This window comes from Cetorhinus maximus, chromosome 12 (assembly GCF_964194155.1).
Source record: "Cetorhinus maximus chromosome 12, sCetMax3.hap1.1, whole genome shotgun sequence".
NCBI lineage: Eukaryota > Metazoa > Chordata > Chondrichthyes > Lamniformes > Cetorhinidae > Cetorhinus > Cetorhinus maximus.
In genome coordinates, this window is record NC_135890.1 from 12,686,331 (window position 1) to 12,703,547 (window position 17,217).

Here is a 17,217-nt window from a genome sequence, read left to right on the forward strand (position 1 = left end):
GTAAAGGGAAGACCTTTTAGAACAGAGATGAGGAGAAACTTCTTTAGCCAGAGAGTGGTGAATCTATGGAATTCATTGCCACAGAAGGCTGTGGAGGCCAGGTCATTGAGTGTATTTAAGATGGAGATAGATAGGTTCTTGATTGGTAAGGGGACCAAAGGTTAGGGGAGAAGGCAGGAGAATGGGGTTGAGAAACTTATCAGCCATGATTGAATGGCGGAGCAGACTCGATGGGCCGAATGGCCTAATTTCTGCTCCTATGTCTTTTGGTCTTATGGTCTAAACATATTATAAAACAAAATCAAAGAGTCCAAGCAAAACTGTAACTGAAGAATGGGCTGACTATAAAAAAGAGATAGTTCAAGTGCAGTCAAGTATATTCCCATGAAGGGGAAAGGTGGGGCAAACAAATTTGGAGCTCCCTGGATGACAAAAGAGATAGCGATTAAGATGAAGCAGAAAAAGTGTGCTTATGGCAGATTTCAGGTGGATAATACAATTGAGAACCAGACTGAATATAGAAAGTTCAGAGGGGAATTGAAAAACAAATAAGAGAAGCAAAGAGAGAGTATAAGAAGAGACTGGCAGCTAACATAAAAGGGAATCCAAAAGTCTTCTAGGGGCAAATAAATAGCAAAGGAGTGGTAGGAGGAGGAGTGGGACCAAAGAGGGGTTTATACATGGAGGCAGGGGGCATGGCTGAGGTATTAAATGGATATTTGTATCCATCTACAAGAAGGAAGAAGATGCTGCACAGGTCACGGTAAAAGAAGAGGTAATTCAGGCACTTGAGGGGTTTAAAATTTGATAAGGAGGAGTAATTGGATATGCTAAAGTACCAAGAGCAGATGAGATGCATCCAAGGATACTGAAGGAGGAGAGAATGGGAATTATGCAAACATTTGCTATAATTTTTAAATCTTTCTCAGGCTCAGGGGTAGTGCCAGAGGACTAGAGGATTGCAAATGTTACGCCTTGTTCAAAGAAGGGTATAAAGATAAACCCAGCAAGAACAGGCCAGTCAGTTTAACTGGTGGGGAAACTTTTAGAAACAATAATTCAGGACAAAATTAATAGTCACATAGACAAATGCAGGTTAATTAGGGAAGCCAGCATGGATTTGTTAAGGGAAAATTGTATTTAGCTAACTTGCTAGAGTTTTTTGGTGAGGTAACAGAGGGGCTTGATGAGGGCAATGCTGTTGATGTGGTGTACATGGACTTCCAAAAGGCATTTGATACAGTGCCACACATCAGACTTGTGAGCAAAGTTATAGCTCATGGAATTAAAAAAATACAGTTAGCAACAGGAATACAAAATTGGCTGAGTGACAGGAAACAGAGAGTAGTGGTTAATGGATGTTTTTTGGACTGGAGGAAGGTTTATAGTGGAGTCCCCAGGAATCAGTGTTATGATTATTATTATATATTATTAACTTGATATATGTATATTGTTAACTTAAACTTTGGTGTGAAGGGCATCATTTCAAAATTTGCGGACAATACAAAACTTAAGAATTATTGTGAACTGTGAGGAGGATAGTGTAGAACTTCAAAAGGACTAAAGACAAGTTGGCGGAGTGGGCGGACAAGGGGAAGATCAAATTTAATGCAAAGAAGAGTGAAATAATTTATTTTGGTAGGAAGAGGATGAAGAGCCAGTATAAAATAAACAAGGAAAAGGCAGGGGAGCGGCACTTGGTGAATTGTTCCTCCAGTGGGTCAGCACAGTCACAACAGGCCAAATGGCCTCCTTCTGTGCTAACCATTCTATGATTCTATATGACACCAAGTATTATAAGGTGCAGCATCTTCTTCCTTCTTGGATAAGATGGATAAAGATGACCGAGAGCTAGGTCAAAGAGGTAGGTTTTAAGTGTGTCTTGAAAGAGGAAAAGGGGTAGAGAGGTGGAGAGGCTTAGGGATAGTATTCTCGAGCTTAGGGCCCAGGCAGCTGAAAGCACAGCCAACAATGATGGAGCAATTAAAACTGGGGATTCTCAGGAGGCCAGAATTAAAGGACTGCAGCTATCTCAGAGGGCTGGGGAGCTGGAGGAGATTACAGAGATAGGGAGGGACAAGGTCATGGAGGATGAGAATTTTAAAATCGAGACATTGCTTGACTGGGAGCCAATGTAGATAAACTAGGACAGGAGTGCTAGATGAACATGTCTTGTTCTGAGGTAAGATATGGGAAGCAGAGCTCAATACGACCTCAAATTTACAGAGGGTGTAATATGGGAGGCCAGCCAGGGATGCATTGGAGTAGTCAAGTCTAGCGGTAATGGATGAACCTAGATAATGAAAATCAAAAACATATTTGAATGTGGTGATGATGGGTGCACTAGAGGCTAATCTGATCATCTTACGTGGTGTCCATACATAACTTTCCACCTGGAATCACTAATCGGAGTAGGTGACCTGGCTAATTTTCCTTCCCCTTCCCTTGGCCAACGCATCCAGATTAATTGTAGCACTGACAGCTTCCTTGGGGAAGTAGGGAAAACTCTGAACCAAGCCATAAAAAGTTGTGGAATAAGTTATGATCCTGAATTTATGGTACCAGTTACACCTCCAAAAGCTCAAGTAACACACTTATAGAAAAATGTTAACATTCTACCTGACCTGCAGTGCCAATAGTGGTGGTAACGTCAGAAGCTGCTTCTGATGCTGTAGGTGGTTTTACTGTTCTTTCTGCCAGTGCTGTCCTGGTTGTTAATGGTTCTGTTCCTAAGTTGGTGTTAATATAAGATGCAGAACGTTTACAATTGGCTAGCTTTTGCAGAAATTAAAAAAGTATTTTAGTGGCGTTACATGAGCAACAGGGTTAGCTTACAGTTACACTGTTACAAATACCGTACTGTACATCAGGAAGAGGAGCGGTGTTTACTCCAGTGCTCCAATGTCTTCTGTCTTACGTTGTAGTGACAGATAGTGACAGGGTTTAGCAGTCTAACTTTACTGATTGTAATGTTGATGGTAATCTATCAAAATGATCGGATGAGCATTGGTATCACAATTGCAAATCCGAGCACCGCCTGGACTACCATAGGAAGCTTGACATGTTTTACAAGCTCTGTAAGTCTACTGACCTGTAGTACCGTTAGTACTGTAAGTGACTGTGGTTTCAGCTGTTGCTTTCTGAGTGCTGTCTGAGAGAACTGCTGCTGGAAATTCTGTTTCAACTGTCGATGCACTTGGCGTTGATGGTCTTACTGTTGTCCATGCTGTAGCTAAGGGTCCCAGTCCTACGTTTTAATTAATATATAAATGGGCAATATTTAAGATAAACTGATATTTAAGCAACTTCCATGAAATCGTCAACAATATTTCATTTTTTAGGCTGTGCTTGCCTAAAATTAGCAACGAACCTGAGCTGGCTGGATTGACTGGAGAGCTGGAAGATGTTTGATTGCAGCCTGAAGCTGATGTTGGTGTAGCAGTCAGGGTTATTGATTCTGTCGATGTAGTGAATGTTGTCATTGCTGATGATAAATAGAGTTTCCATTGTATGATAAAGTACAAAATATTTACAGTGAGCTTATGCCATTACTCTTAGGAAAGCGTTCTCCCTTCAAAATGGAACTCTGCACAGGATGACCTTCCTATTCAACAAGGACAGGGAATTTATGGCCCTGGGAAGATTCTGACAGGCTATCATTCAGTTTCTATGCTGTGCTCACTTGAGGAAGAGAAACTCCGGGAGATGGAATAGGCAGGAAATGCGCAGTGCAATAATTTGGAAAAGGTTTCTGGGTTGCTTTTAAAACACCCACAAACAGTTCTTTTACATTGAGTTACTTCTAGTCTACAGCACTAAAATAGACCATGGGGCCTAACTGGTCCACGTCAGCGTTTATGCTCCACATGGGCTTTCTCTCACCCCCCTCCATCTAACCATATCAGCATTCTATTTCTTCCTTCCTTATGTGCTTACCCAGTTTCACCTTAAATGCATCTATGTTATTTGCTTCAATTAATCTATGTAGTAGATTCACATTCTTACCACTCTTTGAGTAAGCAAATTTCTCCTGAATTCCCTACTGGATTTATTAGTGACTATCTTGTATTTATGGCCTGGTCTCCCTACAAGAGGAAACATTTTCTCCATGCCTGCCCTATAAAATACTTTCATTATTTTAAGACCTCTTTTGGTTGCCTTGTACATTCTCTTTTCCAAGAAAAGGGCCCCAACCTATTCAGTCTTTGCTGATAGTTATAACATCTCAGTTCTGGTATCATCCTTGTGAATTTTTTTTGCATCTTCACCAATGTCTCTATATCCTTTTTATAATATGGAGACCAGGACTGTGCGCAGTACTCCAAATGAGATCTAACCAAGGTTCTAAACAAATTTAACAATTAATTCCCTGCTCTTCTATCATATCCCTCTAGAAATCAATCCCAGTGATAACATTTGCTTTTTTATGGCCTTATTTTGTTTCTACTTTTAGTGATTAATGCATGTGTAGCCCTGGATGTCTTTGCTCCTCTACCCTATTTAATCTCCTATTGTCCAGGCAATACTTGTCCTCCATATTCTTCCTGCCACAATGTACCACCTCAGACTTAATTATATTAAAATTAATTTGCGAATTCAACACCCATTCTGCAAGTTTATTAATGTTTTTTTCTGTGCTTTGTCAAAACTTTCCTTTGTATTAACTATATTTCTCAATTTGGTGCCGTCGGCAAACTTAGAAATTGTACTTCGGATTCCCGAGCTCAAATCATTAACGAAACTGTGAACAGCAGTGGTCCCAGCATCAATCCCTGTAGAAGACCACTTAGCACCTTGAGCTGCAGCTCCTAGCACCTACTGTCTGTTTTGTGCTCCGCTTACTATCTATTCAGCTATTTGACCCCTGACTCCACATGTTCTGATCTTAGTCATGGGTCTGCTATGTGGTATCTTATCAGAGGCCTTCTGAAAACCTAAATATATAGGGTAGAATTTTACGTCAGCAGGAGTTTACAGTCCTGCTGAAGTCAATTAAGTTTAGAAAGGCTGGCCGCATCTTACAGCCCTGCCCCCGCTGCAGCAGAGTCGTAAAATTCCGGCCATAATATCCATTAAATTTCCCCTTGTCCGCTCTTTCTGTTACTTCTTCAAAGAACTAAATAAGGTTGGTCAAAGATGTTCTTCATTTTGAAGCTCGTGCTGACTACTTTTAGTTATATTTTTGGTTCAAGGGGAAAAATTTTCCTCCGTTGTGGGGGTGGGGTGCCTCCGATTGGCGCCCCCACCATTTTACATGGGCGGGCCTTAAGCATGATGTCCGCCAGGAAGTGCTGTGCGCTCCCTGTACGGCCGGGGATGGGGGGGGGTTGGGATTCCCTCAGCCAGTAGTGCGCTCTTTCACATATGCGCGAAAGAGCGCACTGATCTCCCTGAGGCTAAGTGCTGCCTCAGGGAGATTGACTCCAAATTAAAAAATGTTAAACCAATGATAGCAACATTTCCCTGGCATGTCCTCACCCCTGCTCGCCAACCGGAAGATCCTCCCTTACATGTTTTTCTGTTATATAAAGATTTCATTATCTTTCCTAACAATGTCATTAAGCCAATAGTTTATAGTTCTATAGTTCATAGGTCTACAGTTTCCTGAAGTTGTTCTACCTCCCTTTTTAAATATAGCAATAGCATTAGCTATCAGCCAGTCCACTGGTATTATTCCCTTTTCTAATGAATTGTTATTTATATGTTAAGTTGATTTCGCTCGCTCTTCCCTAACTTCTTTTAATACGTGTGTATGTGATCTGTTTGGAGAAGTGGTTTCATCTTCCATAAGTTTGATTAGCTTATCAATCATCTCCCCCTTTTCAATCTTAACTGTCTCTAGATCATTTTTGGTCTCTTCTTCTAACGTCATGTCCACCTTTTTAGTCTCCCTGGTGGTTACTGAAGCAAAGCAAACCACTCAATAATTTTGCCGTTTACTGACATTACCTGCGAGTTTATCATATGCATGCTCATGTGTTTCTACCTAACTTTCCTGCTAAACTGCGTGCGCATATGGCTGCACAGCAATCTGGAAGGTACAACAGTTGTTGCCTGTAAGCCCTGTGTGCATGATGGTGCAAACAATGTAAAGGTATCACGCATTGAAATACATAGGCTGCATACAATGAAGAGAATTTAGAGGGAACACTCATCATATCCCCTTCCTATATTTCTTCTGTTATTTATCTGTCTGTAGAATGCTTTACTATTTCTTTTTATATAATTATGATTTATTTTTTTGATAATTTAATTTTGTCATGTCGCTTTGCCTATTTTTTCACTTCTTTCCTAACCTCTTCATTTGGTTTCAGATACTATGCACATTGCTGTAAAGGCTATTTCATTTATTTTTATTCATTGTTCCTTTCACTTTATTTTTAAGTCATTTTATGCTTACATTTTACAACTGTATTTGTTCCCTGACTATTTATTGTTCTTTACCTTGGTTTGGCCTTTACTCTTATCCCCCCTATTTCTTTTATCTTCAGAATTATATTGTTTTCACCAGAGCCTTCCCACATCTCACCAATTTAATGTCCTGCCCATAGAGCTATTGATCCTTTCCGCTTGGTTACTGGTCCCATTCTGGTTCAGGCGAAGCCTATTCCAGGAATACAGCTCCTTCCTGCCCCAGTATCGTGCATGTCACATGCAAAGGACCCCTCTTTCCCACACACTCTGTCAGCCATGCACTCAACTTCCCGACCTCCCTGTCCCTATGATAAAAGCAAAATACCGCGGATGCTGCAAATCTGAAACAAAAACAAAAACTGCTGGGAAAAACTCAGCAGGTCTGACAGCATCTGTGGAGAGAAAGACAGAGTTAACGTTTCGAGTCCGTATGACCCTTCTTCAGAGCCCCGTTTCTTCAGAAACAGGCGTGTAACGTTAACTCTGTCTTTCTCTCCACAGATGCTGTCAGACCTGCTGAGTTTTTCCAGCAATTGTTGTTTTTGTTTCTATCTGTCCCTATGTTCATTAGCACATGGTTTGGGCAGTAATCCTCAGTTTACCACCAGTGAGGTCCAGATTTTAAAAAAAATTTCTGCTTTTAACTTAGTAATTAATTTATTTGTTACTAGTAATTTGATTTAAAGTCTACTGGTCAGGCTACTCTGACCAGGCATGGTGTATGCTCCTCTTCCATGTCCCTCAAAAATGTACTTGGGCGCAAACTGTGAGAGAGAAACTCTTGGCGAGGTTTGCACTCACGAAACAGGGGCCAAAATAAAAAAGTTCTAGCAACTTCCCTTCTTTCTCTTAACTTCCTAATTTTAAAATTGGTAATCAAGCCTGTGGGCGCTGTAAAATACTCCCCTGGATCAACATTGCTCATTCTCTCGTAGACCAGGGCCCAGATTTTTTTCCACAACAGGGAGGTTCTTTGTCATGACAGAAGTCCCGGAGATGGCCGAAATTTCTAAGTCCTGCCCTGAGCCTGGCATTTCTCATTTTTGCAGGGGTGGGATTGGAGTTGGGCTGGGGGTTCACGCATGCGTAATTCGTGAAGGCAGCTGGCCATTCAGGTCATAGCTGCCTCCACTGAAGTGGGATTTTGGAAGGCCAAGAGTGTGAAACCCCGAGTGTGCAGATTAGACCAGGTAAGAGCTGATCTGAACTCCTATGTTCCTATGATTCGTTTGGATAGCCTGGATGCCCCTTTGGATATAGTCCCAAGGCACCATGGGGAGAGGTGAGGCACCCTTTGGGAGAGCTAAGGCACCCTTTGGGATTGTTAAAAGTGAACATGATTACACACTTTTGACATACAAACTCATTGGAACTGTCAAGCTGTCAAAGAACTGTCAGCTGTTAAGGAACTGTTAAAGAGCCACCAGCTGTCAAAGCTGTCCAGGAAGTGTCAAAGTTGTCCAAGAACTGTCCAAGAATACCAGGTGAGTTGGCATGAAGGGTGTAAGGGCAAAGGGTGGTGGGAGAGGGGGGCATGGATTGGCAGTATATTGGCATAGGGAGTACGGGGGCAATGGGGTGTGTGTAGAGGGGCATGGTTTGGCATAGGGGAATAGGAGCAATAGGATGCATTTGGAGGGGCATGGATTGGCACGGGGGTGTGAGGGGGTGTGGTGGTGAAGGGTGCCTTTTGTTTTATTATTTATTTATTTGAACACAGTGCCGGGGCACAGATGCAGGGCCTTGCATCCAGCCCGCCTCCACACCTAGCGGCCTGTGCATTTGCTCTGGGGTCACCCGCCCCAACTCCTACTTCAGCCCGGCCCCCACACCCCCTCTCTGCCCCCGGCTGGAAATCCAACCTGCGGGTGGACATTTTTAAAGGTCGGATTTGCCGAGCAGGGAAATCCCCCAACTCTGTGAACCTGATCCGGGGACGAAAATCTGGGCCCAGGTATTTCCTCAAAGATGTTGCTGCTTCAATGCCCTAACTTTGCCTTTAGTGATTGGGGAAACTCCATTTATCCACGTACACCAACTGTCTGGCATAGTTGCACACACGGAACGAGAGCAGTTCCGAGGTATATGACATTGGAGCAGCATCAGTTCCAAGAAAAGTCCCAACTATAATCTCAAAATCTTCAATATGTCACCTTAACATCTCTTTTCTAAAGGAAGCCCAACAACCTTAACCATTCATCCTAACTCCCAGCCCTGATTATCTGGGGCCATTTATGGTCAATTGCCTCTGCACCCCACCATGTCTGTCTAAGTTGTTTGCCCAGGTCCCCACTTCTGTCTGTCCCTCCCTGTAGTTTATCTCCATTGTGGAACAGCCCCTTGTCACCAGGGTTGAATCCCTCTAAAACTGCATCAAGGCAGAGTTCACATTTTATAGCCATTCGAACACATGTGTCAATAACCCATGGCAACACAAATTCTGTTTCTATATTACATGCTCGAAGAATGTTATGAGAAATAGTTAACATTTAAAATTAACTGATATTCAACATATTAAGTAAATATCTTTCAGTTAAGTATTTACTGAATATTCCCCAAAAACTGTTACGTTTTTCTCAGAATTCCCTGAAAATTACTTGCGTTAAATAGTAACGCACCTGAGGTGACTGTAATGTCCATAGTTGATGTTGTATAGTGGTCTGAAAATGATCCTGCTGTAGATGTCGATGTTGTTGGGTCTACAGATGTTGGCTCTACAGATGTTGCTAAAGATGTCAATGCTGCGAACGGATGACTTCCTAGATTTTCATTCACATAAAACTTGAAATATTTAAAACAAACTCAGGCCACCACAATTAGCAATGCAGCCTCCCTTCATTCCTTTTAGTAAAAAAAATTGATAATAAAATAGTAACTTTCCCTCAAATGCCTCACTCACATTTCTAGGACAGTACACTGGCAATATGATTGGTGCAGGCTTGGAGGGCTGAAGGGCCTGTTCCTGTGCTGTACTTTTCTTTGTTCTTTGTGCTTTGTTCTACACCCTTTGCTAATCCACCATGTTCTGGCAGGGGGCATCACAGATAATATATGGAACCTGTCATTGTCTGTCCTTACAAAAAAGTATGGAAGGAAATTGGGGCAAGAACATCCATCTGGAAAGACTTCTACCCGCAATGTCTGGAGCCCTTCAAAAGAAATAGATACATTTTATAGAATCACAGAATTGCCCTCGAGAAGGTGGTGATGAGCTGCCTTCTTGAACCACTGCAGTCCATGTGGTGTAGGCACACCCACATCTGTGTCCACCAGTCTCAGGTAGTGCCTTCCAAATCCTAACCATTCACTGTGTAAAAAGTTTTTCCCCATGTCGTCTTTAGTCCTTTTGCCAATTACCTTCAATCACCTGGTTCTCGACTCATCTGCCAATAGGAATAGTTTCTCCATATCTACTCAGTCTAAACCCCCTCATGATTTCAAGTACTATTTATTTATTTTAAAATGGGAAGTTAATAATGAACACATTGTAATTTATATCTAAAGGAACCTGACAACAGCGTTGCTGAAACAACCATTCAAAGTTGGCATATCCCCCCTGGGGATTATGGTTCATTCAAATAGAACTCAATTTTTCAGCATAAGAGCTACTTGTGATTAAGGCATATGCTAGAATTTGCATTAAGCTCTGCAGTAAAGAAAGTGATGGACTCCAAGCAGATTAAGGTTTAGATTTTAGAGAGGTCTTTGCTTCTGCAAAGATCTATCCTTGGCTCCCTCCTATTTCTCACCAACATGCTGCCCCCTAGTGCCATCATCCAAAAACACAGCTGTTGACACCCAGGTCTACCTCACCACCACCCTTCTCAACCCCTCCACTGTCTCTAAATTATCAGCCTGCTTATGGACATCCAGTACTGGATAAGCTGAAATTTCCCGCAATTAAATATTGGGAAGACTGAGCCATCGTCATTGGTCCCCATGACAAGCACCGTTTTCCTAGTCACCAACTCCATCCCTCTCCCTAGCAACTGTCTGAGGTTTGGTGTCATGTTTGACGCTGAGCTGAGCTCCTGACCACACATTTGCACCATCGCTAACAACGCTTATTTACATCTCCATGACATCGTCTGACTCCATGCTTGCCTCAACAGCTCATCTGCTGCTGAGGTACTAGTCTATGCCTTTGTTGCCTCTAGACTTGACTATTCTAAGGGACTCCTGGCTGGCCTGCTACATTCCACCCTCTGTAAATATGAGGTCATCCAAAACTCTGCTACCCATGTTCTAACTTACACCAAATCTCACTCACCCTTCATCCCTGTTCTTGTTGACTTACACTGGCTCTTGGTTAAGCAGTGCCTTGATTTTAAAATTCTCACCCTTGCTTTCAAATCTCCCCATCGTTTCACCCATCCTTATCTCTGTATTATCCCCTGGCCCCACAACCCTCTGAGTTATCGGTGCTCCTCTAATTCAGGCCTCTTGAACATCCCCCATGTTAATTGCCTCACCTTGGTGGCTGTGCTTTCAGTTGCCAAGGCCATAAGTTCTGGAATTCCCTCCCTAAATCTCTTTGCCTCTTCAACTCTCTTTTGTCCTTTAAGACACTCCTTAAAACCTGCCCCTTTGACCAAGCTTTTGGTCACCTGCCCGAGAGTCTCCTTATGTGGCTTGGTGTCAGATTTTGATTTATAAATGCTCTTGTGAAGCACCTTGAGACAGTTTATTATTACGTTAAAGATGCTATATAAATACAAGTTGCTGTTGCAAAACAGTATTTTTCATGGTCTAAAAGATCACGAACACCCCAAGGCTGCTCCAAAACTGCACACGTGAGGGGGACAAATTCTAGACAGAAGGTTGAGGGGGAGGGTTAGTGGGGGCGGGGGGGGGGAGGTGGGGGTGGGAAATGGAGGGGTAGTGGGGGAGATGGGGCAATGGGGGATGGAGGGGTAGTGGGGGATGGAGGGGGTAGTGAGGGAGAGAGGGGTAGTGGGGGGATGGAGGGGTAATAGGGGATGAAGGGGTGGTGGGGCAGGGGAGGAGGTAAAAGCTTACTACAGACAAGGTAAACCCAAAATATTATAGCAGAGTAAGTCAGGCCAGTAGAACTAGGGGAAATTAGGTTAAATTAATGAAAAAATAAATTTAAGAACAAGCCTGTTAGGGAAAAAAGGACGAGGAGCATTTGGAAAATGCAACCAGACAAGGCTTTTTTGGGGATTTGAAAATACAGTTGGAGGTTGGGCCAGGAGACTTAGGGTAGGCTTCAGTCAATATCTTTTTATGTATTTTTAACTGTTCGGTTCCTGGTTCCTCATTCGAAGAGCTAACTGCATCACTGATTTTAAAAATTTTAAGGACTATCTTTCTGCTGGAAACTTACCATTCTGCAGAATATGTCAGTCCCTCAATAACCTGCGTGGTTGAACAACCTACAAAGTCTGACAGGGGACGCATTAAGAATCGATGCAGAAACTGTGTTGCTTAATGTAGTGTAGAAAAAATTTTCAAAGTTACATTCCAAGCTAGTTTCAGTATGCTTCTTACTTAAATCTAAATATGCACAGTAATTTGTTTTGGCAATGATTTAATACTTTTTCTGCTGCCCTGGGTTACCATGTCAGGCACAGGCAGCCCATGATCATGCCACCACATCGATTGAAGACGTGGCCATGGCTTTGGTTTGTACAGAATTTCTTGCACAGCCACTAATGGGTGTCAAATAACAAATATGAAATTGTAAATGTAGCTTATATAGATATTGTAAAGTTACTGTAATCAATAACATGTAACATCTACCGTACAATTTAATGTCCGGCTTGTAAATGTATGTAGAATCATAGGGCAATATAGCAGAGAAGGAGGCATCATTTGGCCCACCATCTTGCCTCTTTGAAACAGCCATCCAATTCGTCGCTTGCTCTTTTCCCATAGCCCTGCAATGTTTTTCCCCTTCAAGTATTGATCCAATTCTCTTTTGAAAGTTAGTTGCAAACTGAATCTGCTTCCACCACCTATTCGGGCAGTGCCTTCCAGATCACGACAATTCATAACATGATCGGATGTAATCTTAAGAGAGATGCACCGTGTTGGGGTGCCATGAAGAAAGCAACAGTCAATAGAAGGTGGCAATGTGGAAAGCAATGTGAAAATGGCAGCAACAATAGAGTCATAAAGTCATTTATGGCAGATAAGAAGGTCATTTAGCCCATTGAGTCTTTCCGTGGATCAATCCGGTCAGTCCCATTCCCCCGCTCTATCCCTGTGGCCCTGTAAGTTTATTTCCTGCAAGCACCCATCCAAATTCCTTTTGAAATCATCTCTGATTACACCACCCACACAGGCAGTGAGTTCCAGGTCTTGCTGTGTAAAAGTTCTTCCTTACATTCCCCCTACAACTGTTATCCAAAACCTTCAATCTGTTGCTCCTAGTCTTCGTGCCAGGACCGCTCCTCCCTTTGCCTTTTTTCAAATTCCAACCTAACACTGTTTCTCTCTCCACAGATACTGCTCAGCCTCCAGCATTTTCTATTTTTATTTCAAGGCTAGGGTTTATATTTTCTAAACCAGTGGCAGATTCACTACATGCATGTGAATATCAAATTTAACACTCACTTTCCAGGAGGATTAGCAGCCCAAAGTAACCCAGACTGTTGATGGTGATTCTCAGTAACTTGAATTCTCAGATAATGACCCCTTCTCCTCTTTCCTAGCTCCATTATCCCTCTAAGATGTCGAGCTTTCAATTATACTTAAGTGCTCAATTAATGGAATGTCTCACTGCCAAAGTTATGATCATGACTCTGATCTATAGACTCTGGAACAGTTCCTACAGATTGGAGGGTAGCTAATGTAAACCCGCTATTTAAAAAGGGAGGTAGGGAGAAAACAGGGAATTATAGACCATTCAGCCTGACGTCGGTAGTGGGGAAAATTCTAGAGTCCATTATAAAAAATTTAATAGACGAGCACTTGGAAAACAGTGGCAGAATCGGACAGAGTCAGCATGGGTTTATGAAAGGGAAATTATGCTTGACAAATCTACTGGAATTTTTTGAGGATGTAACTAGTAGAGTTGATGAGGGGAAGCCAGTGGATGTGGTTTATTTGGACTTTAAGAAGGCTTTCGACAAAGTCCCACATAAGAGATTAGCATGTAAAATTAAAGCGCATGGGATTGGGGGTAGTATATTGAGATGGATAGAAAACTGGTTGGCAGACAGGAAACAAAGAGTAGGAATAAACAGGTCTTTTTCTGAATGGCAGGCAGTGACTAGTGGGGTAACACAGGGGTCAGTGCTAGGACCCCAGTTATTCACAATATATATGAATGATTTAGATGAGGAAACTAAATGTAATATCTCCAAATTTGCAGATGACACAAAGCTGGGTGGGAGGGTGAGCTGTGAGGAGGATGCAGAGATGCTTCAGTGTGATTTGGACAAGCTGAGTGAGTGGGCAAATGCATGGCAGATGCAGTATAATGTGGATAAATGTGAGGTTGTCCACTTTGGTAGCGAAAACAGGAAGGCAGATTATTATCTGAATGGCTATAAATTGAGAGAGGGGAATGTGCAACAAGACCTGGGTGTCCTCGTACACCAGTTGCTGAAGGTAAGCATGCAGGTGGTAAAGAAGGCAAATGGTATGTTGGCCTTCATAGCGAGAGGATTCGAGTACAGGAGCAGGGATGTCTTGTTGCAATTATACAGGGCCTCGGTGAGACCACATCTGGGATATTGTGTGCGGTTGTCAACAAACACCGAGGCTCCCATGCCAAGTATACCATTGGATTAGTAAACTAGTATTGCACCGAGTTTACATGGTTTATAAATTTATGGCAAACTTTTGTTTCCCTCACAAAGTAAAAATGAATCACCCTCATAAAAACATAGAGCAGGATTTTCGAGTTTGTTGGGCAGGCACGGTGGGCGGACCCGGGAGAGGCGGGAAACAGCCCGCCACCCGCCATTGGCCCCCGACCGTGATTTCACGCTGGCTGGCCAATTAACAGCCAGCTGGTGCGAAACGTGCGCCAAAACGCTCAGCACTGCTGAGGTGGTGGGGGAGGCGGGAGGATGCAAGCACAGAAGTCTACGCGTGCACGGGGGTGTGCGCACTGAAAGCTCCCGGAAGGCAGGGAGCTGCCTCAAGGAGTTGAAGGTTTTTAAACCACTAGATAAAGGTTTTAAAAATCCACAAAAAATGTACGCAGAGTGGACTCACTCACCTTGACATGTACATGTGAAAAATTCCGCCCAAAATTTTTTCTTTTTTTTAAAATTTCATTACGGAAACCTGATCCTGCCCGGATGAGGTTTCCTAAAAAAAAACCCAAAGGCCGCTTGGCCACGCCAAAGATGAAAATTTACCCGAAGGAGCGTTAGCAGTCTAGCTAGAATTGGTGGCATACATTATACCTTAATCCTATCCTTATCACAACCAAGTACATCTGGCACACACTTTCCACTGGGGGCTAGGAAAGAGAAGCTTGGATGAATATTCTTGGCGGAGATCAAGGCCTGAAGTTTGCGCCCCGTCAGGCCTGCGAGATCGGTGGGCCCGGGAGCTATCGGGAAATGGGCCCCTGACCGCGATCGGCAACCCCCCCAACCCAATTGTGATTTCATGCTGGCTGTCCAGTTAATGGCCAGCCAGCGTGAAATGCGTGCTGAGAAGCTCAGCGCTACCGGGGTGGGGGCGGGAAGAAGGCAGGCGACCATGTCACCTTGGGGCAGGTGAGCGCACCCACTGAGCTCCCTGAAGGCAGGCAGCTGCCCCAGGGAGCTGCAGACTCCCAAATAATAAAAGAATGCACAAAAAGGCTGCAAAAAATATCTATGCAACACAATCCAGCACCTGAAAGCATACCTTATAAGAACGCTGTCCCCATCTATTTCTTTTTATTTTATAGCCAAACGGAGATTTCATCCCGCCCTTGGATGAGGTTTCATAAAAAATGTAAAGGTCGCCTGGCCGATTGGCCTGTCCGTCAACCGTAAGGTTGGGCGGGCCACAAAAAATTGCTTACAATTGTGCCATTAAAGGATAGTAATGGCAACTATATTCAGTTTGCGATTACAGTTTATTCAGCAGAGACTGGGAATCAAATCTGGTCTGAATGTCTCAGCTGGGCACTGTGCTTTCCAACTTATGGTACCTTATCGAAGGCGTTTTGGAAATCTAGATATATTGCATCTATTGAATTACCCTTGTCTACTCTCTCTATGATCTTTTGAAAGAATCCAATAAGTTTGATCTAGCCAGACTTTCCCTTTTGAAATCCATGTTAACTATTCATTGGTTTCTTCATGTTTTTACAATCAATGGCAAATGCTCAGTAATGTTACTTTACACAGGAATAGCCAGGAAATGACTGCGATGCTAAAACATAGCCTTCAATCACTATTTTTGTTTGCATGCATAGGATAGGGTCCATGGGAGAAGTATGAGGGCAGTTTCTTTTCTCTAGCTTTTCTGTTTATATACAGGGAAAAAAGGCATAAACCTCTGGAAACCACAGATACTGTACACAAAACTACAATGCAAGTGGGAACTCTGCCAAGTCAACATGAGGTTTAATCTTTAACAGAATTACATTGCATGTACAGTAAACAGGCCACCCATCCCCTCACACTTCCTCTTCATCTAACTCTTATCAACATCACATTCCATTCCTTTCTCCAGCCCTTTCTCCAGCCTCCCCTTAAGTGCATCTTAATCTATCTTTGTAAGAGCACCACATGCTCCAGCAACTTGACAATACCTTCCTTCACAATCACAAATCTGAAAAAAAGGCATGAACTCCTTGGGTGAAGCAACACCAATACCGATAGGTGCTTCCACTATCATATAGATTCCTCCTTTGTGTTCATCGCTTTCAGAATTTTGGACTCCCTGAACCTCTGAACCCTCTACATTCTGAAGTTCTCAATTTATACAGATTGAAGATGGCTTGTCAGGTCCTATTAAATTAAACGTGAGCCAGTGCTAAAAATAAACAGGTGTCATTGCACTCTTAAAACCTATGGACCAAACATGTAATCAAAATGATTATTTTGCTTTCAAAAATCACGTGTTATTCAGAAGTTAAGAAGCATTAGGTAATTTGTCATTGGGGAGCTGATGAGATTCATTATTAATGCGACAAGTAGGCTAATGTTAAGATAGCAGCTTATAATAAAATAATGTCGTGGTGCAGTGTTTGTTTGATTGATGGCATTTTAAAGGCATTTTATGAGTAACACAAGGCAAGATATGTAGTAAGCATGATATGCTTGGGAGAACCAGGAAACCTAGGACTTATGGTTCCCAAAGCTCTCCACCACCCTGAGGCTTGTCTCACCTCATGTCTGGGTCTGTTGGAGACTAATTGATAGAGAATGATTGGTTAGTCAACTACTTCATAATCGTATCATGCAACCACCAGGCTGGTAAGAAGGTGTACTAACTAGAACGACCTTGGGCTTTTTAGCCTAGCAATGTCTACGTTCCCAAGGGGCACTGCATTTGTGAGAAACATTTTTAAGTTATGAGGAAATGGTAAGAAAGTTTAATTTGTTCTTGCTGGAGAAGAGGTGGCCTGATTAGAATTTTTCTTTGGAAAATATGAAGAGGATTGGTAAAACTGAACAAGGCAAACTCCTGTCAGACGACTTCTGTTACCCAGATTTCTCAGTTTCTTAAATGGTAATTGCCAAACCTTTGTTTCATGAGGGACAAGCTCCAGAGGAGTTATGTATATCAAAATGTCACATCAAAGTTGCTCAATGATGTGTCTCCATTTGATTTGTGTCAATTTGTCATGTGGAGGAGGTAACTTTGTCACTTTGAGGAGAT

General features: G+C 42.6%; 1 protein-coding gene across 1 annotated transcript in view; it reads right to left on the minus strand.

Annotated features, from left to right (window-relative positions):
- The window catches only part of LOC144687226 (uncharacterized), an 88,720-nt gene that overhangs the window by 17,749 nt on the left and 53,754 nt on the right, over positions 1–17,217 (minus strand). The window contains exons 3-6 of the mRNA XM_078553033.1: positions 9,033–9,173; positions 3,371–3,457; positions 3,092–3,247; positions 2,625–2,729 (exon numbers count right to left, since the gene is read on the minus strand). Coding sequence (XP_078409159.1) covers positions 2,625–2,729; positions 3,092–3,247; positions 3,371–3,457; positions 9,033–9,173 — 489 coding nt within the window. The remainder of the gene's footprint in view (positions 1–2,624; positions 2,730–3,091; positions 3,248–3,370; positions 3,458–9,032; positions 9,174–17,217) is intronic.